General features: G+C 40.5%; 1 protein-coding gene across 1 annotated transcript; it reads right to left on the bottom strand.

Annotated features, from left to right (window-relative positions):
* Positions 1 to 11,140: 11,140 nt before the first annotated feature.
* Positions 11,141 to 26,856, bottom strand: kif4 (kinesin family member 4). The gene is made up of 31 exons (XM_070843443.1): positions 26,717 to 26,856; positions 25,459 to 25,603; positions 25,193 to 25,307; positions 24,750 to 24,940; positions 24,528 to 24,617; positions 24,194 to 24,360; positions 23,568 to 23,662; positions 23,299 to 23,418; positions 22,753 to 22,928; positions 22,485 to 22,546; positions 22,238 to 22,370; positions 21,946 to 22,004; positions 21,703 to 21,808; positions 21,376 to 21,477; positions 20,182 to 20,352; positions 19,731 to 19,834; positions 19,398 to 19,542; positions 18,869 to 18,979; positions 18,650 to 18,733; positions 18,395 to 18,508; positions 16,722 to 16,877; positions 16,513 to 16,610; positions 16,151 to 16,280; positions 15,867 to 16,037; positions 15,656 to 15,772; positions 15,468 to 15,545; positions 15,256 to 15,357; positions 13,221 to 13,388; positions 12,930 to 13,055; positions 12,030 to 12,137; positions 11,141 to 11,738 (listed from the first exon to the last, which is right to left on the bottom strand). Exons 2-31 carry the CDS (start codon positions 25,579 to 25,581, stop codon positions 11,535 to 11,537), a joined length of 3,726 nt encoding a protein of 1,241 aa, XP_070699544.1. The 5' UTR covers positions 25,582 to 25,603; positions 26,717 to 26,856; the 3' UTR covers positions 11,141 to 11,534.
* Between the last annotated feature and the right edge of the window lie 536 nt (positions 26,857 to 27,392).

Below are 27,392 nucleotides of genomic sequence, written 5' to 3' on the forward strand. Positions count from 1 at the left end.
CACTGTCCACCATTGTTTTTGCTCACTTACACCAGCTTCCAGTAACACGCAGTTGTTGAAGGCAAAAGCAATTCTTTCTCTAATCTTCTAAAACTGAGCATCATACAGAGGCTGAAAACAGCTTTTTGACCACTAAACCATGTAAACCTGTTCTAGTAGGGCCTCCAAATTCCAAAGTATGATCGTTTAAAATGAGCAGAATATGGGACCATTAATTTGAAAAAGGAAGCAAAACTATTTTCCCTGAAAAGCAATTCATCAAACATCATATGAGTGCTCACTGATTAACGAGAGCCGATTAAATTATCAGTGAGTAAAAACTGTAGATGGCTGCAAGCACTTACTGTTCAAATAGGAGGCACAGACAACATTTAGTATTCATTCTCTAATAATATTTGATCACTCCCTTCCTTAAATAATCCCCCTACAGACTACTGTGACCAGTGCCGGGGTTTTGGTGGTGATGGGGGACTCTGGGTGACACAAACAAGTCGATTTATCAAAGGTTTTGGAAACAAACCCAGGTTCGGTCAGTGCACTCTCTCACCAAGTCACACAGTAATTATTATCTTACTGTTACTGTTATTAATCAAGCTACTTTCACAGTCGTGGCCACTAGGTGACGCTGTGCGACCTGAGTACATCAAATCAGAGTCAAGTGGTTAAAGGAGTGTGATTGTTTCCTCTTACACTGTTCAAAAATGCTGAAATTAAATAAAGTGCACGAGCTGCACATCACATGCACAGTGTGAGGAACAATACAAAAGATAACAGGACACATTCACAGGCAACATTTTGACTTGTCACAGAAGGAAAAGCACAGGTTTAAATGATCAAATGAATGATGGCTGAGTTCCATTTAGTTGTTTTAGTCTCAGGGTGCTGATGGCGTTGTGCAAGCCGGCTCAGTGTCACGGCTTATCGGGACAGAGTCAATATTAAAAGTAACACCTGTGCTTTTTTGTGTCTACAAAAGCCTTAAAATAACTGAAAACCTGAAGTTTTCCTGATTGAATGAAATAATTGAATGAATGGATCACACAGGAACAGAACTTCATAACATCCTTCTCTGGAAACACCTGTTGTGGTTTGTGTTTTTGCTGCATGTTTCTGTATGTGGTTTGTGTTTTCTCACTTTACAGGCAAAACAAATTGATAAAGATATTTCCTTGATTTGCTTGTCTTATATCTATTTGCTTGTGTTTTCAGCGCGTTGAGCACTCAGGGCCACTGTAATTTAGTGGTCTTAAATATATTACATCCTTCTAACAGCTCTGATTGCTCTCTAATACTTGATACCTACCATGAGGTTTGATAGGTCATGTGCACAATTGAACTTTATTGTCCTTTAAGTTGATTTGGGCCTAAAGAGGTCATGTATTACTATCCTCAGCCTTGAGGTCACGTGTGTTTCAGGTGTGGTGTCTGTCTGAGTACTAACACTTGTACTCAGTAGTGAGAAAAGGTGTGGATCAGAGCTGTGTTTTGAACTGCCAGGTGGCAGCAAAGGCAGCATTTTTAACGTGTGTGTGTTTACTTGCGTGTACCATTCCAGGCCATGCTGTTGTTCCCTGGTGCTCAGTCCAACATGAAGGTGCATGTGATCAAAACCCACAGAGAGTGCATGTGGCCACTAATGTTCTGTGTGTGAACTGGTTAAAACACAGGCTCAACACACAAATTAGCCGCTAAGAGCAAATCTCAATAACTTTCGATTATTAATCCTCACTAACATCCATCCATCCATCCGTCCATTATTTCTACTGTTTATCCTTTAGGGTTCACTGGCTGGAGCCTCCTCGCTGACACTGGGTGAGGGGCGTTGTGCATTCTGGACTGGCCGCCTCCTCAGTAACATTTAAGAACCTAGTGGACATGTGCCAGTTTTCAAAATGGTGACTTATTAATGGAAGAGGTTGCAAAGTAGGAAGTTTGTCGGATGTTATCAGGCATTGTTGTTCAGTGACGATTTGGGAAAAACACACTGGCTTTGTTGCAGGTTGGATTTCAGTTGAGGGCAGACCACACACACAGCTTGTTACCACATCATTTATTATGAAAACTTCAATTATCAAGTGCTGATGAATTGTAATTAGTCCGTTTTTTTTGTTTTAATAGATATATATGACCAGTTTCATGAGGAAAAATAAACAAAATTATTATGAGTTTGAGCCGTTTCAAAATGTCAAGTAAGCGGCGTAACGGCTTGTTCCCATGAGGCTGAAATGGCAGTCGAGAATGCACTTCCTCGTCTCAGTTGGTTTCATCTGAACACACTGAGGACATTTCCAACTGTGTAATACAGCTCAACATGAGGTCAGTCGGTGTAACTTCATCTTTGCTGCCCCTTTAATGATCCTGTAATTATCAGTACATAATGATCCTGCGTCTGTGTCATTGTGTTTGTTTATTCAGGGTAAGTATTAAATGCTGTGGTTTCCCAACTCCCCTTTAAAGCAAGTTTGTAATTTTCGGTTGTATAAATAAAAGTGATTTTCTTTGGCAGCACATGTTAAAAAATAAATGACGGACACATAACGCACAAAGCAGCACATTCACATTTTATTCGTTGCAGAAGACGCTTTAAAAACAGTTGCAATTGATGTAAAAGGTCACAGTTGGCTCGTCGGGCCTCCAGCCGTTGACACATCCATTCAACTGAAACCTTCATCCTCTTCATTGTTGGTCCCTGTCCAGAGGGGCAAACACAGCAGTGGCCTACAGAACTGACAGGCAGATGTTACAATCACTGGCTGTCAATTCATAGGTCATCACCATGCGCCCCACCGCTTTTCTGCCACTTCAGAATAAAAGCACAGGCTTTTATTGGACAGCGAGCTCTCAGCGACAGTTAAACAGTAAAATATTTCAGGAAGAAAAACACAAAAAGTCCAGGCTTGGTGGTGTGTTCGGTGGCTCTCTGCAGGTAACAGCACCTCCACTGGAACAAACACAGCTTCCACATGGAGTTGCTGTTACATCCAGGAAGCACCAGAAGGCTCGGCTCCTTTCCTCAGCCACGTGTGTTACAGGTGGACAAACCTATGCTGAGCTCACACTTTCAGTCTCTTCAGCTCGGCTGCTGCTGCTGCTCAAACACCTGAGATGGAAGCGAAAAAGGTTAACTCAGGATTTGGAGTCGGAGGCAGTTGCTTTAGTACGTGAGGAGTCTCCACTTGCAGGCGACTTTGACCCAGCAATTTTCTCCTCCCAGTTTTATTGCCTGAAGTAGACGGCATCATTGCTCACACTCTTCCAACAGCACGGCCAAAGGGTCAAGGCTTGTATAGATAACACAGATTTTATGGTTGCTGTCAACACAAGAGCGCTTTTCAATATGTGTATATATGGGTGTGTCTGACCTATGTACCTGCAGGCTCTGCATTTCCTGCTAACACTGACATTTGTCCTCATAATTACCAAAAGATTGGCTTCATAGTTTGTCAATATTCCACCAGAGTTATTTCTGATACATTCTGCTCTTTTTCGTCCTGTCGCGTTCAGCCTACAGAGTAATGTAAGCCTCTGCAGACTTTGCCTTGCAGTAAAACTCAGGAAAACAAAACAGACCAATAAAGCGATTAGCAGCTCTGTTAGGCCATCTATGCTCATACTTGGCTGTTTTTTATTCTATTGAATAGACCACTCAGACAGCATCTATTGCTTTCTGCCTCCTCAAAGACAAAAACATTAATGACAAAATTAGTAGATTAGATTTACACCTAATTTTTATCCAACAGCTATGCCAGAAATGGCACTACGGCTGACAAACATATGCATTTTCAAACATTTAAAAAGAGGAAAAGTGATAACAATTTAGTTAAGTCTTCATCATGTTAGAGTAAAAAAAAGATCTTGCCTTCCAATACATAATGTACCAAAGAGCCATTTCAATGTATCCCAGGAAAAGTTTTTTACTGGCCTACTTCCTGTTTTTGTCAGGTATTCTTATGAAAACAAAAAATTGATCTTAATAATCCTGTAAATTTCACATTCAGCTTTCAGTGAGCTGCACTCACCTTTAGATGCACCACGGCCCGGTGGCTTCCTCGGGACGAGGCCAAAGGTTTGCAGAGCGGCAGGGTGTCGTGACACAGGCAAGCAGGGCCACGGCGGCAGAGGGGACATACAGAGAAGCAGAAACTGAGACAGACACACAGGCTGACACTGAGGGTGGGCAGCAGCTTAAAGGAGGCGCATTTTGATGTAAATGTCTGCAGCGACGGCGAAGCAATGGCAGCGAGGCAGAGCAGCCAGTTTAAGAGATCAGGAGTTGGTGGATGGTTAATTATTACACTTGCAGTCAATATTTAACAGGCCCAGCGCCCTGCCCCTCGGTCCAACATCCTGATTCCACACTGACTGACACAGAGGGTAGGGCCAGCCTCACGCACATCTCTTTTGTCCCCTGGCACAAAATATGTATTCAACGCCTCACAAGGCCCACTGAGAGAAAATGGGCTTTTTCTATGAGTCCAACCTGTGATTTGAAAACCTTGAACTCAGTGTGATCAATCAAGTCATAATTCACAAGACTTTTTTTTTCCTGCCATCTGTGATTTGATCGTAAAATGGACTCCCTCGAGCCACCTGACTATCAGCCACCATGGTCAAAGACAGACACTCCCTCTGCTGTGTGTGTTTCAGCACATGACACGAGCTACGGCACGATGCACTGAGGCCTCAGCACGTGAGCCCCAGTCAACATCTACTGTTGCATTCATCTTCCTCACAAACACACACACACACATATACTCCCACGTGCTGTGACTGGCATGAACAGATATGGAAGTCAGGGCTGTGAAGCTGTAGCACAGGAGGAAGCAGACGGCGGTGGACTGTAGTCGAGGGGCGACAGTGAACAACATGAACGCGTGATAAAAGGCGGATTGAATGGTGCATTCAAGAGTGCACTTTGATATTAGTCATAATTTAACAAGTCACTGCTGTTATCACTGTATGCAGAACATATAAGGTTAGTAGTAAATGACTCTGGTTGTTAAACTCAACCAGGCGTGTAATTCTTTAACTTTAGGGCAACAGTAAAATGACTCACGTTATGTCACACAAAGTACTGGTAATAAAGCACAGTAACATTAACTTTTCTCTTCTGCTCTGGTTTAAAGGAGCTCCCGTCTGTTACCATCAGTCTGTTATATTTTACTCTCACATTCCCTGGATGACTCGCTCCTCTCGGCCATGGATATTAATCTAATATCTTCCCTTTCTGATCTGTTGAAGGAGTGAAACCAAGAGAGATGCTATCTGGATCTCGCAGGGGTCAAAGGTCTTTAAAGTCATATTAACAGATTCATAATGCAACAGAATGTGTATCAGCAAGAAACACTGTTGGTCCACTGCAGGCAAAGACATTTTGGGCTATTTTGCTTCCCCAACATGTTTTACTTCAGACAATGTGGAGAGAAAGGCATTTATTTTACCACACTTTGACTATCTGCGCCTGTGGATTTCTCCCAGTCAGATCCTTGAAGGCCGTTTTCTCAGACAGAGTTTTTCTTCAGACTGAACCAGAAATCTCCAATTCAATAAACCTATTGACACCAGTTTATGTTCTGAAGGTTTCTACTGAGGGGTTTGATCATGCATCATTCACAGCCTGATTTATATAACATTTTATTCCTAAACACATGTGAAAAATATGTTTGTTTTATGGGCAGTTGACAATATTTTCTGATTTATGGAGTCGATATGGAACGATATCTACAGTTTCCTTTGTAAAAACCTTTGACTCTAATATGTCAAGAAAATGAAACAAGTATAATTGTTATAATAATAATAATTTTATTTGTACAACACCTTTAAAAGCATGACAAAGACAGACAAAACATCTCAGGGATACTCAGGGATCAATATATCAGCAGAGTGCTGAACAAAGATTAAGATGAATCTAAAAGAAGAAGCAAAAGACAAAAACAGTAAAGAAAAGACGAGAGAAGAGATAAAAGACATTAAAACATTTTAAAAAATGTATGAATATGAATAACCCTAAACAAGATCAGTAAGGTTTAAAACCAAGTCTGGGTCCAACAGGTCGCCAGGTTGTCTGTTAAAAACCAGTAAGAGGCCCACGTTGTATTATATAATTTGCATATTGAAACATACAATTTCAGAAATCGTGCAATAGAAAAAACAATTTTTAACTGAGAGCAATCAGCTAATGAAGTTTCATGATGATATCTGTTACATTCTTTTAGCCAATTCACCCGTAGTGTAGTGTAGTAGCACAAACTCAGCAGTGAAATATACACATTTTCTTGTAAGAACTAGCGTTTCTTTGCATGTTCTGCCTCCTCTTTTATTCATAAACGTGGGCTATCTTATCTCAAAGTTTGAAGGGATCGGTATGCCTGAGTGCAGAGTCCAGTGTCTCCATGAGAGAGAATATGTGAACAGCATTAATCTGCCACACAGATAAAGTCCTTTCCTGCTCCTTTGAATCCACGCTGCCTGAGGTCATAATCATTTCTGCTGCAATTTAGATCAGATAACGACGATCAATCTGCTGAGCATGAAATTATGTGGTGCGCAAGGTCACATGCAGCCGTCAGGTTGATCTCTTCGCACTGAGATCTCACCTCAGAAATGATTGACTCCATTTGCACTGGTTGATGTTCTTTTGATGGACTAAAGTTTTCTGAGCTCAGGTTGCTGATCTGATGTTAAAACAACCTCTGGCTTCAGTCTCAGACACCTGATGACTCCATTTTTAGATGACTGCTTTGGCTTTTTTAACATTAAGTCAAGATAAATCTCATTGTGTAACTGATGAAGTTTCTCTATATTTTCATGTCCAGATATGTCGCCACCATCAGGTTGCATTTGAAAACTTTCCAGGAAGCTGCAGTAGAACGAGAGGACTGTGTTTAAAGCCTCTTACTATGAGCACTGTGAGTGATGGGATCTCATATGAACACGCTGTTTGTTGCCAAAGGTGCAACAGCTCTGATATTTTCTGTTTTTTCTCTGAGCTCTACTTGCTGGCTTGAAGTGGGCGGAGCTCAGTTGGGAAAAGGTGATGTCATGTACGTCCAGGCACCAATCAGGATTCGGCAATATATGAATGACATCTAATGACTGAACGACACGTTCCAGACGTAAATCAGTGTTTTAGAAAAAATAAGATGTATTTAGCTTTAATTATTATTTATTTAGACAATATTTAAAGGGGAACTTTGTATCATCACAGTGTGGGTTGTGTAGGTCAGTGGACCTCTTCACAGACACAAATTAGACCACAGGTCCCCATTTTACAAGATTTTGAGTTGCCCATCTGATAGGAGTTTTGCTTTTTGATGTTTTATTACAGAAAATGTGTGAACCCCAGGACCGAATCAGTCATTCTTTCCCCCAGACCTTCCAAATCTTTGTCTCTGCTTGTAAGAAAACGATTTTCACAGTAAAATCTGACATTTGGGGCTACTTCTGTGGGCCACGACACAGTGTGGAGGAATTATGGTGTATGGAGGACATATAATGGTGTATGGAGGACATATAATGGTGTATGGAGGACATATAATGGTGTATGGAGGACATATAATGGTGTATGGAGGACATATGATGGTGTATGGAGGACATATACTGGTGTATGGAGGACAAAGACGCCTTTTGTCTGTCCTCTGGTCCTGTAGCATCAATTTCAAAATACTTGCACCTCTCTAATGCATTAAAAGACCAGTTTTCCAGTGGTGAAATACTTCTGTCATGCTGTTTCCTTGGCCCTTAATACAGACTTTTTTTTGTAGTACTTACACCTCATTTTGGATTCACACCATTTCTGCTCACCGGAGAGCCTCTGAAATGGTCATTATTTCCTTTGATGAAGATAGCAGACATGTTCATAAAGATTATGTCACAAAGATGGAAGCACTTACAAGTAACCTTAGCTAACTTTGCTATCTTTATCTTAGCGGCTAAAGTGCATTGAGTCTCTCCACTGATGCTACAGCAGTAAGCAGTGCAGTGTATGAAAGGTTAGCACCAGGTCCATTACTTATTTATTATTGTTATTTATTGTTGTACTCAGATTTTGACTTGTCAGATAACCTTTTTATTATTCCTGTCTGTTTAGGTGCTCTATATTCTTAATAAAATGACAGATAAGAAGCTGCACTTTGCCGTATTTGTCAGATGCTAAAGCCTGATAACCCAATAACAAACATTTGCACACGTTAACACAGTATTAGTGCTCACAGGGCTGCATGTTTGCACAATTTAAAATGGACAGAGGAACGGAACTAGATGTCAAGTTTTTATTAAACTGCCATAAACAGTAAGGAAACTATTACATTAATGCATTTTTTTAAAATCATATCTGTCACATAATCTACACTTTTCCTTTGGAGTGCTTATTTAATAGGTTGAATCTATGAGTAGGTGCTGGCTGAACAAAACAGCTCAAAATTTCAGGAAATCTGCTGGAAAATAAAATCATAAACATGCGATTGGAAGGTGAAATAAAGGAGACAAGACCAAATGTATAATAGCTTTATTATTTTTATATAATGTAACTTGTTGTTGGCACTGACAGCGTAATAATAATGAACAGATATTTTTTCTCTAAAGAAAATCTCTGTTGCTCCCGGAGATAGAAATTCTTATTTAGAGAGAAGAATTCTTTATTTAGAAATTCTGTAAAATGTCAGACTTACTGCACAGCAGGCTATGGACTCGAGTGAAATGTAATAAATATCAAATACAGCACAAGTGAAAAACCTCAGACACTCTTCCTTCTCCTTATGTTCCAATGAGAATCAGTGAGGATCAAGCCTTCATCCCTGCTCCGCTCACAGCCCCCAGCTGAGGCTGGATAAGACCTCATTTCATATTCCTTTGCTCCAGTTTTGATTCCTTGATCCAGACACATAAAAGCCATCACAACACGAGAGAAAGTTTGGGTGTGAATAAAGATAGAGAGCGGAGAGCCTCAGTAATGACCTACGGGCTCTTATACAGATGAAGACATGAGCTTTGGTGCTGAAACACCCACTGAGAAACAACATGGATTTGAAAAGATGTATTCTGACCTCTATCGCCTTCTATTGGTGACCAGAATGCATTGCAGCCACATCAGCAGGCCTGTGGCTCGGAGAGCAGAGGCCCCAGTTCTAACATCCTAACACAGCCGCAGAACGGGTGCTTCTCATCAAACAGAGGAGACCTCACACTTTCCTTCTGTCCCACTGTCAGAGATCTGATGCTGTTATTTAGACAAAATGAATATTTTCGGTATTCACGGAGGGAGCCTTCACAGCCCATTTCCCTGAGGCCTGATGAAATGGCTAGACTAGATGCGTCTGTTTTTCATGCAGCCACACTCCTCCTGTGGATTTACTTTCTTGCTTGAATCTGTAATATGTTCCTCACGTATTCCTCCACCCCCGTTTTTTGGTAGAAATGCATTTGCGGTTTTTGTTCAGGGAGTCTGAATGCATTTTGCTTTTTATCTGAAAAATCAATAAACAAATTGTTCAGTCAAACAATACTGCTTTGTCTTTGGCCAGGGAAGCAGCCGGCAGAGCCAAAAATGTGTCTCGCTCAGAGCACCGTCGTCTGCTTTAGATCAGGTGAAAATGTTTGGCCAGTTCTGGAGAACGACTGGAAGTGATGTGAAATGGAACCAGGTGGAAAGCTTTTGTTCCAAAATAAAGTACAGGCCAGATAGTGAGAGCTGAAAGCCAGAAATGTCAACAGCAGCTTGTGAGACATTTACTCGCTGATCCATCACGATTCATCAAAAACCGCCACATTATCTCCTTCATAAATATCCCATCAACCTATAATTCCGTTTTCTACAGAGAACATTAGAGCTTTAATGGTGTTCAAGCTGGTTTTTATTATTTGAAGATCACTAAAGTAGTAACAGCTGGGACTTGAGTGACAGCTGAGGAGTGTATCAGGTGTGGTGGACCAGGAGACCTCAGGATGCTGCTGAACACACTGAGCATCATCCTGATCCATAAAAACTGGAAAATAGTTTTGGCTAAGTTATATTATTGCACAATACACACTATGTAACTAGTAACTATCAATCTGGCAAATTAAATGTCAGAAAATAGTGAAAAATAGGTCTAAATATCAGTCATTAAGGAACACAAAACTGCAATATAGAAATACTAGAAGTATGGAATTCAGAAAGTGTAACATGTGATGGGACACCAGTAAGAACTGATATGTTCATTCAAGTTTAAAAGGGATCCTTGTTTATTACTCAGTTCATATATCAGATTGTTTTTAACTCGTGTATCACAGTTCACAACAAATCCAGGTCAGGCTCTACAGTTAAAGTTCCATCACAAATTAAATCAGAAAAATGACCAGTTGTCATGAACATCTGAGAAGCTGGAACCATCAAATGTTTGGTATTTTGGCTTGATAACCAAAAGTTCCACAATTATTTGGTTTCCAAAACTGTTAAGTTGTACTGTTAAAACATTTGATCCCAAACCAGTTAAAAAGTACATACAGACACAGTTTAGTTGTGTATTAATTGCACTATTTTATTCATCTGATGCTAAAAACAATGTGGAACAAACTGCTGACGTGGTTAGAAATACTTCTGTCGTGTGCTCATAAATTTCCCAGAAGGCATCTGAAGATAACTGAGGTTCTAGGCTTTTGTTAAACCCAAAACAAAACAGATGTGACAGTAAAACCTGGTCACAAGAAAGGCTAATGAGATCCAGTGCACACAATTTGGACTCCAGATCTAAACAAATTTAAATTCCTGACGGCACCTAAGGCTGTGCAGCCCTCACAGAAACTAGAGGAAGGAAGCCACAAACCAAAAAAAAAAAAAAAAAAAAGGAGAATATAAATGTTTAAAGCAGCAAAATAAGGAATCTTTTGAGAAATGTGTGCTTCTGTATACAGGTTTAAAAACACCTGATTAAACTCAGTCTGGGCCTAAAGCTACCTTTAAAGTAGATGAGCATAATATTAATGCGGAGTTTCACTTAAACATCTGTCTTTAATTCAACGTCAGAAAACCTTCCTTCCACTAAAGATTAACTGCTGAAGAAACAGCAATGAAAGGTAAAATATTAATCATTATAAACTAATGAATGAAATAAATTAGCAACTTATGAAGCCGTGATATTAAAAACATTCAGATGAAAAAAAGTTTGTTGTTCATTAGAAACAAGATCAGACTGTAAGACTTTATTCAGCTCTGATAGTAAAAGCACAGTGAAGACCTTGCGGCGCTCTCTGATAATGACGTGTTGAACAGTCCGTGTACGACCGCCTGACTGATTTTACATATTGGCCAAGTGAATTTATTTTTACTTTATGGGAAATAACATGTACTACACTAAACTAAAATACTATGTACAGGCTTCTTGATCATCTCATTGTGAGTCCAGTAAAGGATTCAATGCTATTCACAGTCCTCTACAGAAAAACTAAACGTTTTAGAATCAACAGCTACTTCCAAGTTACAGTACACGACATATAAAAAGAGACGCTGACAAAACATTTAACCAAACAAGCACAGATGTAAAAAGCCCTCCCCCTGACTAGGATTCCTCTCTGATCGGAGTGCATCCAGAGAAAAAACTGTTCTGAAAACTCGTCAGGATTCTTTTCTTCTTCTTGAGGAAGCTGACTGTTGTTCTGTCCTCGTCGTCGTCCTCCTCCTCCTCTTCCTCTGGCAGGACGGGCTTCCTGATCAGCTTCAGGTCTGCGGTGGAATGTCCCATGTCTCCGATTTCTTTTAGCACCTGTAATAGCCGCGCCCGGGTTAGTGCACTACATCCTTTGAAGGATCCAGTGGAAACACAAACTGTAGAGCAGGACACCGAGTGCCAAAATTCAGGTTTACAAGCCTGACTGGCTTAAAATTCCCTCTCAGGCACATTCCAGATAATTAAGTAGTGATCGATCAATAACTCAGAGAATCAATCACAATCTGGTCAAATGTGTCCACGGCATCTACATGCCAATCACTCTCAAGGCCACCACGGGGATGACTGCTCCTCGTATCGTTTAGTGCTCAGAAGGAGCCGGCTTACCTTCTTGGTGGGTGTACAAGATGGCGGCTTGAAGAACGTGGTGTTGTCGGGGCTGACTGAGGTGGCGTCTTGAAGAGACACCGAATCTCTGGAGACGTTCTCTGCTTCCTGAAGTGAGTGAAAAGTCCAACACTGAGATCAATGCTTATTGTTCTGTTAATGAATGTCAAAGGTTTAACAAGTCTGGTGATGAATCACAAATGACATAATGAGCTGTTAAACTAGTTTATTACGGTTTATTAAATAGCCACAATGATGGTAACATATTCAATATTTCTATTCAACAATTAGTCATGTACTAAATTAGTCAAATAATGTAACACCTGAGAATGAAAACTGAAGTTATTATCAGTCAGTATTATATTAGTTAACTATGTTCCAACTGCCATGATAGCATACTGGCTGTTGTGGTGTTTGAGCTGTTAAAATGTATTCAAAGGAACAATTTAACATTGTGATGAGCCTTTACTGTAAAGAGCAGTTATTACACTAGTGTTACATGAATAAAGCGTTTAAAACACACGTCCTGACAATCCAACATGCTGATGTTTCAACACATGTGATCATCAAAAGTCTGAGAGAAACACGAAACAGAAAACTGATCAACACAACTGATATTCAAACACTAGTGAGATTTGTTAATTCTCTTTTGCAATTAGTCAAATTAAATGTTTCCAAAATATTCATATTGAAAAAGTAAAGAATGTATGAAAGAGCGTTAACTGTTAAACGTCCCCACATCCAGGGAGCCAGAGGTTTATTTCCCAAAATAAAACCAGTCAGCAGAAGATCTGAAGGATTCTGTGTTTAGAACGGTGTTTCCCCTTTTCCGAAAGGCACACAACTGCTTCACACAAGGTGGATTATGGTCAGAAAACTGACAATCAGTCCCTAACATACCTCAGCAGGCGCCTGGTTATCCATATTTCGACATTTCTCATGATCACACTGGCAGTTCTCCCCACATGTCATCTTTCCTTTGCGGCACCTGCACTGCTTGTTGCCGCAGCGACCTTTACACGCACACTAGAGAAAGACAAACCACTCAGCACCATCATCTTTGCATCATAGGCGGCCCACCTATCTGATCCCAAAAAACAGCAGCACTTTACTAAGCACCCCCCTGGTTTAATAAGCTAATGACCCGTTTGAAAAGACCCCAGTCGTAGCCCCCCACCCCTCCCCTCTTACCCCGGTTGTTTTCGGTTTCTTCGAGGTTCTGCGTCCCTTCTCGGGTTTCTCAGGGCGCCACTCATCCCCTTCTTCCTCATTCTCCTCCTCACTAGGAGACATCAGCTCTTCGATGTTGATGGCCATATTCAGCGGTGCTTTAGCGGTGGTGAAGCGCTTCCCTTTGGGCTTTCGTTGGTAGAGGACACAAGAAAAGAGACAAAAAACAAATGACTTTAAAATGAATAAACCTAAAGCAAAGTTCTGAATCAGTGAATTTTTTTTAATACTCTCATCTCATGGCAAAGGAAAGACAGAATTCCCCAAACAATTTCACCGACTTTCTTGGCTGCACATTTTAGTGTTTTGTAAAGTCAGTAAAAATAAAAAACTAAAATAATGTGGTTGCATAAATATGTACACCCTTAAACTAATACTTTGTTGAAGCACCTTTTGATTTTATCACAGCACTCAGCCTTTCTGGGTAGGAGTCTATCAGCATGGTACATCTCGACTTCACACTTGTTTGCACTCTTCTTCGCAAAAACGCTCCAAATCTGTCAGATTGCGAGGGCATCTCCTGTGGCCAGCCCTTTTCAGATCACCCCACAGATTTTCAATCGGATTCAGGTCTGGGCTCTGACTGGGCCATTCCAAAACTTTAATCTTCTTCTGGTGAAGCCATTCTTTTGTTGATTTGGATGTATGCTTTGGGTCGTTGTCAAGATGAAGAGGAACTTCAGCTTTCTGGCAGAAGCCTGAAGGTTTTGTGCCAACACTAACTGGTTATTTGGAACTGTTCATAATTCCCTCCACCTTGACTAAGGCCCCAGTTCCATCTGAAGAAAAACAGCCCCAAAGCATGATGCTGCCACCACCATGCTTCACTGTGGGTATGGTGTTCTTTTGGTGATGTGCAGTGTTGTTTTCGTGCCAAACCTTTTGGAATTATGGCCAAAAGGTTTAACCTGGGTTTCATCACACCATAACACATTTTCCCACATGCTTTTGGGAGACTTCAAATGTGTTTTTGCTAAATTTGGCCGGGCTTGGATGTTTTTCTTCGTAAGAAAAGGCCCTACCCCATAGCCCAGACACATGAAGAATACGGGAGGTTGTTGTCACATGTACTACACAGCCAGTACTTGGCAGAAATTCCTGCAGCTCCTTTAATGTTGCTGTAGGCCTCTTGGCAGCCTCCCTGACCAGTTTTCTTCTCGTCTTTTCATCAATTTTGGAGGGACCAGTTCCAGTTCTTGGTAATGTCACTGTTATGTGTATATTTTCTCCACTTCATGACGACCGTCTTCACTGTGTTCCATGGTAAATCTAATGCCTTGGAAATGCTTTTGTACCCTTCTCCTGACTGATACCTTTTAACAATGAGATCCCTCTGATACTTTGGAAGCTCTCTGCGGACCATGGCTTTTGCTGCAAGATGCGACTAAGAAAATGTCAGAAAAAGCCGACTAGAACAGCTGAACTTTACTTGGGGTTAATCAGAGGCACGTTAAATGATGGCAGGTGTGTACTGACTCCTATTTAACATGATTCTGAATGTGAACACAGCCACATCCCCAGTTATAAGAGGGTGTGCACACTTATGCAACCACATTATTTTAGTTTTTTATTTCTACTTTCCCCCCCTAAAAGGTTTCAGTTTGTTTTTCAATTGAGTTGTACAGGTTATAGGTCACATTAAAGGTGGAAAAAGTTCTGAAATGATTTATCTTGGTCTCATTTTTGTTTTTCACAAAATCCTGGCATTTTAACAGGGGTGTGTAGACTTTATATTCACTGTATGTCGTAAGTCATTTGAAATAATAACCTATGTTCACATAATAACCTACATTAATTGTAACAAAGCAATAACACAAAATAACAGACTCAGAGTCCAGCTGCAAGGCCTGTCATGCAATAAAACACAAAACAGGATCTCCTTCACAGGGATCATCGATTCTTGGTGCAATCCATTCTCTCACTGACCCTGACTACGTTTTCAATAGCTACAGTACCTTGTATGAAACGGAAAAGTAGAGCATCTGTGATGACTTACCTTCGGAGGAACGTATTCAAATGAGTCATCTGGGCTCTGTTCAATGTTGGTCGAAGGCACAAGGACTTTCTTTACACTTGCAAGGTGGAGCAACGAGAGTTTCTGAGGGGAGAAGACACGGTTTAAATTCAGCCAATCACACAGCGGGAGGAAAGATAAACACAGGACTTTACTTTGCTAAATACAGATGGATGATTGAATTATAAAGTTACCTGTCTGTATTCCTCATTCTGCTCCACCAGCTTCTGGTTCTGCTCACTCAGTTCTCGTAGCTTCTCAAGCTCCTCTTCCTAAAATGGTGTTACAGATAACCATATGATTAACTTATGTGATTATTCTGCATGAGTAGAAACGCAGAGACAAAGGCTGATTAAACACTCTTCAGCTACTGGAGACAAACCTGGACTTTGAGGCGCTGGAGAAGCTCCTTCTCCTTTGAACTCTCCTCTGTCGGCTTTGTGTCGTCCGACTCTCCACCTATGGGTTTGTTCTGTAGCTGGTTAAGGAGGTAAATGACCTGTACAAAAGGAAAACAAATATGTAGAACAGAACATTCCACAAATATGTGTTTCTCTGAAAAAAAGAGGTGTGCGAGTAAAAGCTGCGAGGACCTTCTCCTGATGCCTCTGCTCCAGATCCACCAGCTGCTGCTGGTGCTCCATGTCCATGGTGGACATGACATTTCTCTCATCAGCCAGCATCTTCCTCAGATCTTGTGCATTCCCTTTCTCCTGTTTGACCTCGCTCTCCAGTTTGGAATTGGACGTTTTAGCAGCCACCAGCTAAATAAAAAGGAGGCATTTGACATTCTTTGGATATACAAACAACAACTAAATAGTTAGATATTTCTAACTGAACACACATGTGCACATAAATAATGTATGTATTTGCTCACCTCAGCCATCAGAACCTTAAGGGCACACTTAGCATCAACTATGCTTGTGATGCCGTCTATGCGCTGTTTCAAACGGGCCTCGCTGTCTGCCACAAGAACCTTCTGCTGGAGGTCAGCTATCTGGGCATTCCTGTTGAGATACAAATCACTCAGTTCAGCGTTTCCTGTGGATATTGTGGTTTGAAGGAGTCACACATATGGCTATTGAAAATCTGTAAGTGCGCATTTGTATGCCATTAAATGTCGTGTAGATGAGTAGAATGAGGGATAAGGAAGGTAAATCCACCTGTGGGGAGGCAGAGTGCGATGAATCTTAAAGACTGTTTAAGATTCAGGTAGCAGAGATGCTCTGTCAGACTCACCTGAGGCCCATCTCCGTCTCCAGGTTCTCCACCTGTTTGGTCAGAGGCGTTTCCAGCGCCCCGTGACTCTCCAGCTCGGAGATGATCAGCGTCCGGCGCTGCATGGAAGGACGCCACAGAGCAAAGGATTGATTCTTTGTTACCATTCGACTCGGCTGGTGCAGCCGGATGTCTCACTTGTGCTCAACAGTGAAGAATCTACACCTCACCCTGATTTTGGCAGCGGGTCGCTCCCCCGCCTCCATCTGTTGTTTCAGGTGGTTGATCTCCTGAGCCAAGACCTTTCTGTCCTCCAGCAGGTCATTGAGGTGGCGCCGGGCCTCCTCTGTGCTGACCAACACCTCCACTTCATTGAGGAACCATGTCTGATCACATAAATACACTCACAGAGTTAAGGTGCACAAAGATAGAACCCCTCTGGGTTTGTTAACATATAGACAACAATACAAGGTTCATTCATTTGGCATTTTACGCCGCAGGGTTGTAAAACTAAATGTTGTAACCCTTTCATGCTCCACATAGAGAACATATATAAAGATAATCACATTTAAAAATAAAATAAAACAATATATACAGTTGTACATGTATATATCCAGGAGATACGCCTGTCGTGCATTTTGTGAATTTGGATCTGGGGAATATAAAAAGCAGCAACAGGATCAAGCCGTCACCATGGTCCTCATCTTCACATTAAAAGCTTATATTGCTTAGAGTGCGTTTCTGCCAGAGTATATTTTCTGAGGAAATACATGTTTCAGTAATGAAGCCGTAAAAAAGCAAAAGATTAAAGTTAGATTAGTTTGAAGGAGTTACAGCCGCTGACTCTGGATGGACCACCATGGGATTGACATGGAAGGATTTCATCATATTTTCAAAATACAAGTCTGTCAATATCCTTCAACATGCAGAAATGTCTCATATCTTAACCACTATTTGCAAATATTGGTTAACTTCTCATGCTGAGTAATGTTTTATCAGTAATAATTAGAGATGCATGACATGGAATTTCAGGGCTAATAACAGATAATTATCTCTTTGTTATGGCTGATACCAATATTAATCTTACAAAGCTTGCATACTTTCAAACTGATCCATTTATTTTTCTAATATAACACCAATACTCAGAGAGCCTTCACCGTCCCATGAATAAAAGAATACATTTATAGTAAATTTGTTTGCAATACCTAGTTTTTTCTTTTTAACTATGTAGACTAATATTTAGATTAATGCCAGACCTTATCTCCTTACTGACAAACATACATGACTGGCAGCCCTGAGGCATCTCCCTGCTGCTGATGGCTCTCTGCTTCAAAGTCTGAAAAAATCCAGCTCATTTTCAGATGCTTGGTCAATTAGGCTCAACTGTTCCATTGTTGTTCCTTTTGTTGAAGGTTTAATAGTATGTATAGTTTAATAGTTTATGTTCGGCTTGTTCAACAGGTGTTTGATAGCCTGCTCATACCGTCTCCTTTACTGGCAGATTTTGTTGACTGGATTTACATGATCTAATGTAAGTATGTTGCAGTATGTTCTGCATTATTGGATATAATTATTGGCTAAAATGTCATTATAGAAGGCTTCTACAGATAGCAGCTAGCGCAGAGCTAAAGGCTGGTAATAACAGTGATTATTTTCCTCCATCTTTAATGAGAAAACACTCAAGGAAGCTGGAATTAGCCTGTAGTTCTTCTTTACTACCAACCATGCCAAAAGACGCCGCTGGTGGCTGGAGCAGGAGAACTCAGCTCTCTGTCAGTATAGCGAGCCCTGAGGTATCTATTCTTCAACTGACTACATTTGCCATCAACACTAACTGGACATCAACAATAAATGTGGAAAGTTTCCCCTTTAAACCAAAAGCCTGTGAACCAAGTTCTATTACCTTAACTCTTGAAGCAGCGCTCTCCATTCCTCTGTTATGGGTATCTTTGCGTTTCTCTGATACCTCACTTCTCTTCTGGAGGGCATCTTTCAACCGCTTGTTTGCAGCTGCAGCCTATAGGAAGGAAAAAAAAAAACAATTGCAATAAACTGCTTTGAATAATTCCCACTTTCTATATGTTGAAATTATTAAATCCAGCACATTAACGAGGTCACATAAATAAAACTGCACAGTCAACAGACCAGCAGGCCTCACCTCCTCAGTTTTACGACGCAGAACATTGGCCTGTTTCTGGAAATCCCTCTCAAGTTTAAGTAACTCATACTGGCGTTTACGATCCTGTAAAACAGATCAAAGACAAACTGGGTTTCATGAAGCCAAAGAACCTCAATAACAGGAATAAAATATTCAGCAGCAAGATTAGATTAAGTGAATTTCTGAATAAAATGGTGGTTAAAGAAACTGTTTGCAAACCTTCTCCTTCAGCTGCAGCACCTCCCTCTCCTTCTTGCTCTTCCAGTGTCTGAATTTCTCAGAGTCATCCCTCATCTGCCTCATCAGCTGTGTACGCTGGGTCTTCATGGCCTGTGACAACACAGCGTTACTGTGCTTTGATTTGGAATCTGGGGCTTACACGTGTAACAAGTAGCATTACATATTAGCACATGATGGTGAAAAAAGTAGGAAAAGATTTGATATTGTTTGGTATTTATATGAGTTTTACATCCTCATTATGTCCCAAACACAAAGTGAATGGCCAAAATAGATCAGAGAGTGGTCTACGTAGTAGACGGTATAATTATAACATGAGGAATGGGCCACAAGGCATGACACTGAAATAAAATTACTCTTACTTAAAAGTACGCCACAAATATCAATATCTGGTATAAAACCATCATCAGACATTAGAAAAATGGAGATTTAGTGCGTGTTTACGCTCAACATACACAATGTCCCCCCTCACCATCAAAGGATCTCAACAGGTAAAGAAAATCAGAGTTACCTGAATCTCCTGATTGAGCTTGCTAACTTTCTGGACGGAGGACTCTTTGAGCTTCAGGAGTTTGGACTGCTCAAGAAGCTTCTTCTTCATGTCTACGAGCTGACCCTCCAGCTCCTGCAGCCTCTTCCTGCGCTGCTCGCTCAGCCTAGAGGAAGGTGATGTGTGTCAGATGTAGAAGGAAAAGACGAGTGAAAGCTTGTCAGATCACTTCAGTTTTATGCCAAAAACAAACAAACTTTAGACCACCCCAACACAACAAAACCCTTCCCCACCACTGCAGAAAAACAATCCTAGAGGAAACACTATACAACTCTACAAAACAGGTGTTCATACTTTGCCTGATTAGTGTCTTTCTTTGCAGACTGAAGTGCCAGAATGAGGTCCTCTTTTTCCTTCTGCAGAGAATCCACCGCTGACTGTAGACTGTGTACATTTTTCTGAAGGACAAAATGCCAAGATTAAAACATGTCCTTCATTTCCATAACCACTGGTTTAAAATAAATAAATAATAGCATAATTAACATCAACAACATAATTAAACACTGCACCATGTTAATTTGTGGATGGTATAGAAACCAAAATACATTTAATCTTATCAAATAATCTTAATGCTGCAAAATTAATCTGTAAGTAATTTCAAAACACAATCAGCATAAATACAACACTAGAAATGAAAGAAATCCCCCAAATAATGACACAAAAACCAAATAAAATGCATCTAATTAAATATCTGAGTGATTTAAACCTATTGTGAGAGTCAGAAACAGATAGAAAACCCTCTCACCTGATGCTCTGATTGCATCGGCTCCAGCTGGTTGTCAGTCTGGCACATTTTCCTCACAAAAGCTTCCTTCAAGCTCAACACTTTGTTCAGCTCAATCAGTTCCTTAGAGAGCTGGGCCTGCCGCAGTGCATGATGGGTTGTAAAGGCCTCCGGGGAGTCCTTAGTGACATCCTGTTTAATGTGTTACAGGTAGGAAACATTTTAATTCAAACCAATTCAGACATAAGAACTGAGGAGAAAGACTTTACTCTTTGATCAATTTAGTGTGAAAGTGAAGAAATATGTCAATACAAATAAAATGTCTTGTCTATAAAATGTACACATTCAGTGTAATGGAAATCACAACACTGCAGAATTCTCAATTTAGTAAAGTATGTAGAAACCTAGCAGAATTAGCTGCTCTGGCTTCCTGTAACATGTTAGAATTGACATTAAGGTCCTCCTCCTCATATACAGAGCTCTTAATGGGCTGGGACAAAGCCACACCACCAACTTCCTTGTTAACTATGAACAGCGCAATCATCTGCTGCTTTTTTTATTGGAGGTTCCCAGGAACAGCCCAAAGAAAAACCAGGGATGCTGCCTTTGTCAGTGATGCCCCCAAACTATGGAACACATTACCTACAGATATCTGGGCAGCCAGTTCATTAAGTATCTGTAAAACTAAACACTTATGACTTCACTTTAGCCTTTTGTTAGCTATGACTTTATCGCCTTCTCTATCTTTCAGTAAATGTGTGTGAAAACATGCCGTTTAGATTTGGCCCCCTTTATGATGTCAGAAGGGGATCTGTTGATCATGTGACCTCCTCCAGCCCTTCGACCTATCACCTGTCCCTGCCAAACCCCAGGAAGTGCGGCAACTTCCCACAGTGGCCAAACCATCGACCGCATAAGGCCAATGGACCAAAAAGAGACTCTTTCCCCCTCATAGACTTACATTGTGAAAGAGATGCCTTTAAGAGGTGAAAGGCTGAAAACAGCTGCAGCAGCCATGTTTGCTATGAGAAAAATAATGTTCATGTAAACCTGTTCTAGTAGGACCCCAAAACACAAATATGAGCAGAATATGAGATCTTAAATGTTTTTATGTCTGTTTCATGTGAGGTGTATGAAGGGTAATGTACAAATAAAGTTTATCATTAATTATTATCATTATCTGCATCATAGACAACAACAAAATCGTCAACGTACTGACTCATCTGCTGAGTTTTTACTCCCATTTCCGGACACATCAGGTCCATCCTCTCCTGCAGCCATAGCGTCGATGGAGGCGGCGAGGCCTGCGCTCTCATTCTGAGAAAATCCAACAAACAGTAACTCAGGATACGTAATATTATGATCATCCAATCAACAGTGCTAGATTCAAAATTTGTTTGACTTGCTGCATGACTTCTGATCACTTCTTGCATGTTAATTATATCTAAATCAATTAATTTAGTCAGTTAAAAATAATTTCAGCATTACTTAACTTCATACTGCTGTCTTTTAGTGGATTATAACGTAAAGTGACCTGGTTACCTTGAGCTCCAAAATGAGGTCTTGCAGGTTCCTCATCACCTCTACGTTCTCCTTTAACTCCTGGTCCTCCAGTGTCTCCAACAACTTCTCAAGATCCACTGTGCATCTGAAATAAAGAGATTATTGTGGCAGTGGTCAAAAAGAAATCATGAACACATCTGACTAAGGCCATTAGAAACCAAGCAAAGCCACAGTGTTGTGCATGTGAGCCATCCTGAAGCCCTCCTGACTTCATGGACTTACGCTGCATGGTGCCGCAGTTGTTCCAGTTTGCTTTGTAGTTTCTCATTTGCTTGTTCGGTCTGTAAAATAAAGGAAACACACCGTGATAAGCATGGCAGATGAGAATACATTTGAAAGAACCAAACATCTAAAAAGATAAACCACAGACTGTAAATCAAGTACTTTTTGTTTATTTTGATGGTAATTTAAATTGTCTTGGTGTTTTTCTACTCGTGTGTATAAGCAAACATCATCACTCGTAACAGTTTTCCCATCAGCTCTCAACAACGATCCAGACTACGGTCTGGCTCACCATAATGATCTTCTCAAACATGAAGGCCGTTTGTCCAGCTGCCTCACTCAGCTCCCTGCTCAGCTTATTGTTCTCGTCCTGCAGAGCGCGGTTCCTTTCCAGCAGCTTAGTCACATTCTCCGCTGACTCTGGCCTGTAACGGAGGGACTGTGTGACTGTTGTGCCCCTTTGTTATGGGTAATATGTACCCTGGCACTCAACTGACATCCTGCTGGGACTTCATTTAAATGAGAATTTTATGCCTTACCCAGAGAGCACTGGAGCTACTCCTCCACGAGCATGGAGTAGCATCACCTGCAGCTCCTGAACCTGAACAAGTGCATGGATCAAGACATGTATTACATTCAAATAGAAGTAGTAAGGCAAATATAAATTTTATGTCTCTTTCCTAAACAGTAGTCTATAAAAACAAAGATTTCCAACAAGTAACTGAGCTGCATTTAACTTGCACCGTTGTTACATAAGCCAAAGGGCAGTTGGAGATCTGACTGTGAGGTCAGTTTTCACTCTCTCACCTGTTGTTTCAAACGGTTCATTTCTGCAGCTCTGGGGTCAATGTTGACTATCGGTTTGTTTTTAATCTTGCGAGCTCTGTCGGCATATCGCAGTGTGTTGATGGTCTCCTCCATGTTTGAGTCTGCAGGACTGACGCATGCAATCATCAAAGTGTGGCTATTGCCTCCCAAAGAATCTGGTGAAACGAACAGACTAATTAACAAAAGCGCTTGGTGAAATTATCCTGCATCCGTTTACTGTGTTGCATCGTTGCCGCTTTGAACACCCGCCGGTGCATTAACTGGTAATGCTGCCTTTTTCGCGTTTACCAATTGTTCAGTGTGTACCTGCATTACACATCACTGCTGAGCGATGCCGGCAGTAATAACTGACAGAGCAGATGCACATATAAAAAAAACTTCCATTAGACAATCAAAGCCTAGAGAGGAAGGATGCCTACTGCATGCTTCCCATGCTTGTTGATTTGCTCATGTTTGGATGTGAGGATGTTATCTGGGACGCTCTAATGACCACTAAGTAACTTTAACATCTAAATCAAAGCTTACCTTGTAGCAGGCGGGTGAGCTTGGAGTCTCTGTAAGGAACAAAGGTGTTTTTCTTGCTTTCATCCCCCAAAGCACTGATCACATTTCCCAAAGACAAAAGGCCACGATTGATGCTGATGCCTGAAGATGACAATGAAAAACATCAAAAAGAAATGCTGTTTTCAAGAACACCCTTATTATACAAAGAGACAAGACTATATATGACTGGGAGAATCATAAACTGAGGGTTGACAACAGAGTAAATCTATAGAAAATCATATTCAACATACCTTCCTTCAGACGATCTCCCTCTGCTTTCGTTTTCTTTTGTCTTTCTGATCCAGCAAGATCCACAAGGTGCAATTTTGAAACAACAGAGTCGGCTCTGCAACAAAAGATTACAGTAGCGTTCACCATGCGACTTTGTGTGCAACAGAACGTAGACCTACACGTCAACATCATGTCCTAATATTTTTCTAATTGGCTGAAAATGTGTTATTGCAGATTCATTTATTTTAGTTTACCCTTTATAAAACACTAATGAGGGTGAGGGTAGGTAACTTTAACTTACTTTAAAGCTGCTTCCTGGAAATCCAAATGTGATAATAGCCAAAGGCAATGAATGTTATGAATGTATTTAAATTACTGTCTTAATCCAATTGTTCAATATCGGTGTAAAACTTATTACACATCAACAGGGATTAATCTGACGTATATATCCATACATATACATGATGCAATGCGCCAATGTTTTAATAAGGACCTTCTTATGACTGTATCCCCAAACACATTGTAGACAGCAGTCCACGTGCATTTTTGAGCATGTCATTGTTTTATGTGTAAACTCAAAATGTTGTATATTAAAGTCAAATGGCACAAATATACTAAAAAAAAAAAAAAACACCATCAAACTGACTTGTCTGTCCCTCTGCGCTGCTCCAGTGTGATGGTGAAGATGGCATGTGAGCGAGAAGAAGCGGCATTCATCGCTGTGGAACCCACGGTGCGAGCAGAATTTCCGATCTCAAGGCAACTCACCATCTCTTGGGCAGAGAGCACCTGCTTCTCAGTTAAACCCACAATCTGGAAGACAGGATATTCTCATGTTTCGCCAAAGCATTGAACTAGATGTGGCTGCAGTCTGATGAGGTTCGTCTTTCTATCCTCTATAGGCAGGAAAGAAATGTGACCATATTCCATATTGTTTTGCTATAATAAACTATGCTTTTGTAAACATGTCGGTCACTCACCTTAATGCCGTCTTTAGGGTCTTCCCGAATGCTGATGGCAGGTTTATCTTTAGATGTACACAACAAGTCCAGTATATCTTCATTATAGATCTACAATCAAAAAGGAAAAAGCTTAACTAGATTATCTTAAAAGGCCATCGAGTAATGAAACAACAAATGTCTAAAATGACATTTTAAAAAAATGTATCTCCACAGTGTAAACATGTAAACATGTCCACTGACCTCCAGGTAAGATACGGCCAGACAGAAGTCACAGTCTGTTCTCATTTCCCTTTCTTCAAAAATCCTTTTGATAACTCGTGGAATAACCCCGACTGAAGGATCATTTTCTTGAGCAGATGTGTATGCTCCTCCCATGGAGAAGGTCTTCCCTGATCCAGTCTGTCCGTATGCAAGAACTGTGGCATGGTAGCCTGCAGACAGGGCAGTTTAGGTTCAAAGTAAAAATATTCTAATTATCTACCATCTATGCCAATTTAATGATATTTTTCCAATGTATCTAATGTGATTTTAATTTGTTTGGCACCAACAGCAATTACAGAGTCCAAATCCCAAACAGGTCTTATATTGCTGAACCTTCACTCTTACCTCCCAGGAATGGGGTTAAAACAAAAAGAATTTCCCTAATGAATTCAAAAAGTCATCACGTTACAAGCAATAGCTACCTTTGAAAAGCCCACTCAATAAGGAGGACACAGACGAAGTGAAGACTTCTTCTTGCTCAGCAGTGGGATCGAATACATAATCATAAGTGAACGCTTTCTCTGCACCAACGATCACCTGAAAACAAGCAACAATTTAGCTCTCTTTTCCACATACTGTGTAGTGCAGTTAAAAACACACACACACACATTATATCCATATGGATACAATGGATCAAAGCAAACAGGCTGAGAAATAGAATTATCCTAAATTGTTGTTGAGCACAGACCTGTGGCTCCCCAGGCACAAAGGTCAGACAGCACTGACATCCCTCATTGATTTCTTTAGTCACCAGCGGACGACATCGCAAGGCAACCCGCACAGGGATCACCTTATCATCCTCATTTTTCATGATGCAAGACTCCAATATATACCTAAAACAGACATTATCATAATGAAGCCAAGTATCAGTGTGATAATGCAGCAAAAAAAGAGCCTTTGATGAACCTTAATTTTCAAAAGAGACCACTACAGGGACAACACTGTCTGCACTGGCAGATGCTGAGATACAGTGACTCCAATAATTACATTTTCCAAAAAACACACACAAAAAACAAAAACTCATGTGAACCGACATGTATTGCATCGATACTTGAGTAGGATTTAGAGATGAAAAGATGACAAGATCTAAATAACAATAGTTAATGCTGACTTTTCATTGTGTGAAACAATCAAGAAACATCTAAATCTGATAACGCTGTCTTGAAAATGTATCAAACTATGACATCACTATATTGAACACACTGAACTTTGTGAATGTTGAATGTTATGAGCATTGGTGTGACATCAATAAAGTGTAATAATAATAATCTTCTGTGTGTCAGTGGTTGAATATAACGAACTACTTGACACCCCCCGACTTTATATATTGATAGAAATAATGTCAGTATAGCACTGAAATGAAAAGGAAAACTGTAACCTGAAACAGAAATTACAATGAAATCAGTAATCCTTATATTTTGAAGGGTAACATCAGTGTCTGCAAATGTACAGTGAATAACGTCAAAAGCACTTTAAAGTTGGTTCACGATCACTGCCATCATCATCATCGTCATCGTCATCATCTGAGACGTTACATCACAATCAGGTTTATTTGGGAGCATCAGAAAATGTCTCCGTGTCTCAGTGAAGTCACCGTGGGTGCTGTTGGTCCATTATTCACTGTCAGTGGATGAGATCACTACCTAAAGTCCACCTTCAGGTCAGACAGACCAAAGCCGACCTGTGCAATAAACAGTGCTAAGTACATAAATGTCCTTTTAGGCCAGATTATCTTTTTAACTGCATCGTTACTTTGTCTCCAAGACACTTAAACCAGTTAGCTATAACGTTAACTTCTCTCACGTTTATTTCACTGCAAGACAAGATAGTTAGGGGTTATTAAAATACCACGTTTTAAATTAATTTAATTAAGTACGACTACTCAAACCAACCCTACTCAGCACAGCTGGCGAATGATAATTAAGTAAAAGTTGGCGTTACCTTACCGTTAGTTAACTAGCTAGCTGCAGTTATTAGCAAGGTGACATTAACGTTGCCTTCTCACGTGTCCTGTGCCAACGTTTAAATATCACGAAAACTGCATCCAACGCTTCTGGTTGACAATTAGCAGCGCTGAAATCGGACACTCTTGATAAAAAGTGCACTTTTTAATGCCCTTAGCTTGACTGACTTCTGTCTCTTCCCGTCCAGTGTCACTGAGCTGAGTGTTGTTACGACCCGCCACTTTCAAACACCTGGCTCCGCCTCCTCCTTCTTCTTCTCCCGGTAGTTTTATGGTAGAGTCACCGCTGCACGGCAGCGCCACTGACCTCTACAGGACAAAAGAAAAAACACAGCATTTGTGCAATGCTCATTCACTCATTCCTGCCTTTCATCTAGATCATTCTTTTCTTTAAACACATGCATCTCCCAATTTAGTTACATATTTCCCCTATCTCTTAACTTTCGCCTCACTGTGTTAACATTTAGACTATATATATTAATTATAAAAGATAAGATCTCCTTTATTAGTCCCATAGTGGGGAAATTCACACTGTTACAGCAGCGAGTGGGTAGCAGAAGTAAAACATTCAATAAAACAATCAATGGTATTGCACATTAAGTGAGGTTATTCTGAATAAATATATTGCACAGAGTGATGTTCTGAATAAAAAATAAATT

This window comes from Pempheris klunzingeri, chromosome 14, assembly GCF_042242105.1.
Source record: "Pempheris klunzingeri isolate RE-2024b chromosome 14, fPemKlu1.hap1, whole genome shotgun sequence".
NCBI classification, from domain to species: domain Eukaryota; kingdom Metazoa; phylum Chordata; class Actinopteri; order Acropomatiformes; family Pempheridae; genus Pempheris; species Pempheris klunzingeri.

What these genes read in the sequence shown, in the direction of transcription:
- kif4 (XM_070843443.1), bottom strand. Translation starts at nt 25,581, where the DNA reads ATGAAAAATGAGGATGATAAGGTGATCCCTGTGCGGGTTGCCTTGCGA. An exon ending in AGCTCAATCAGGAGATTCAG is followed by an intron (nt 18,980 to 19,397) that starts GTAACTCTGATT and finishes GTGTTGTCACAG; the next exon opens with GCCATGAAGACCCAGCGTAC. An exon ending in CTTGTACACCCACCAAGAAG is followed by an intron (nt 11,739 to 12,029) that starts GTAAGCCGGCTC and finishes CGGCTATTACAG; the next exon opens with GTGCTAAAAGAAATCGGAGA.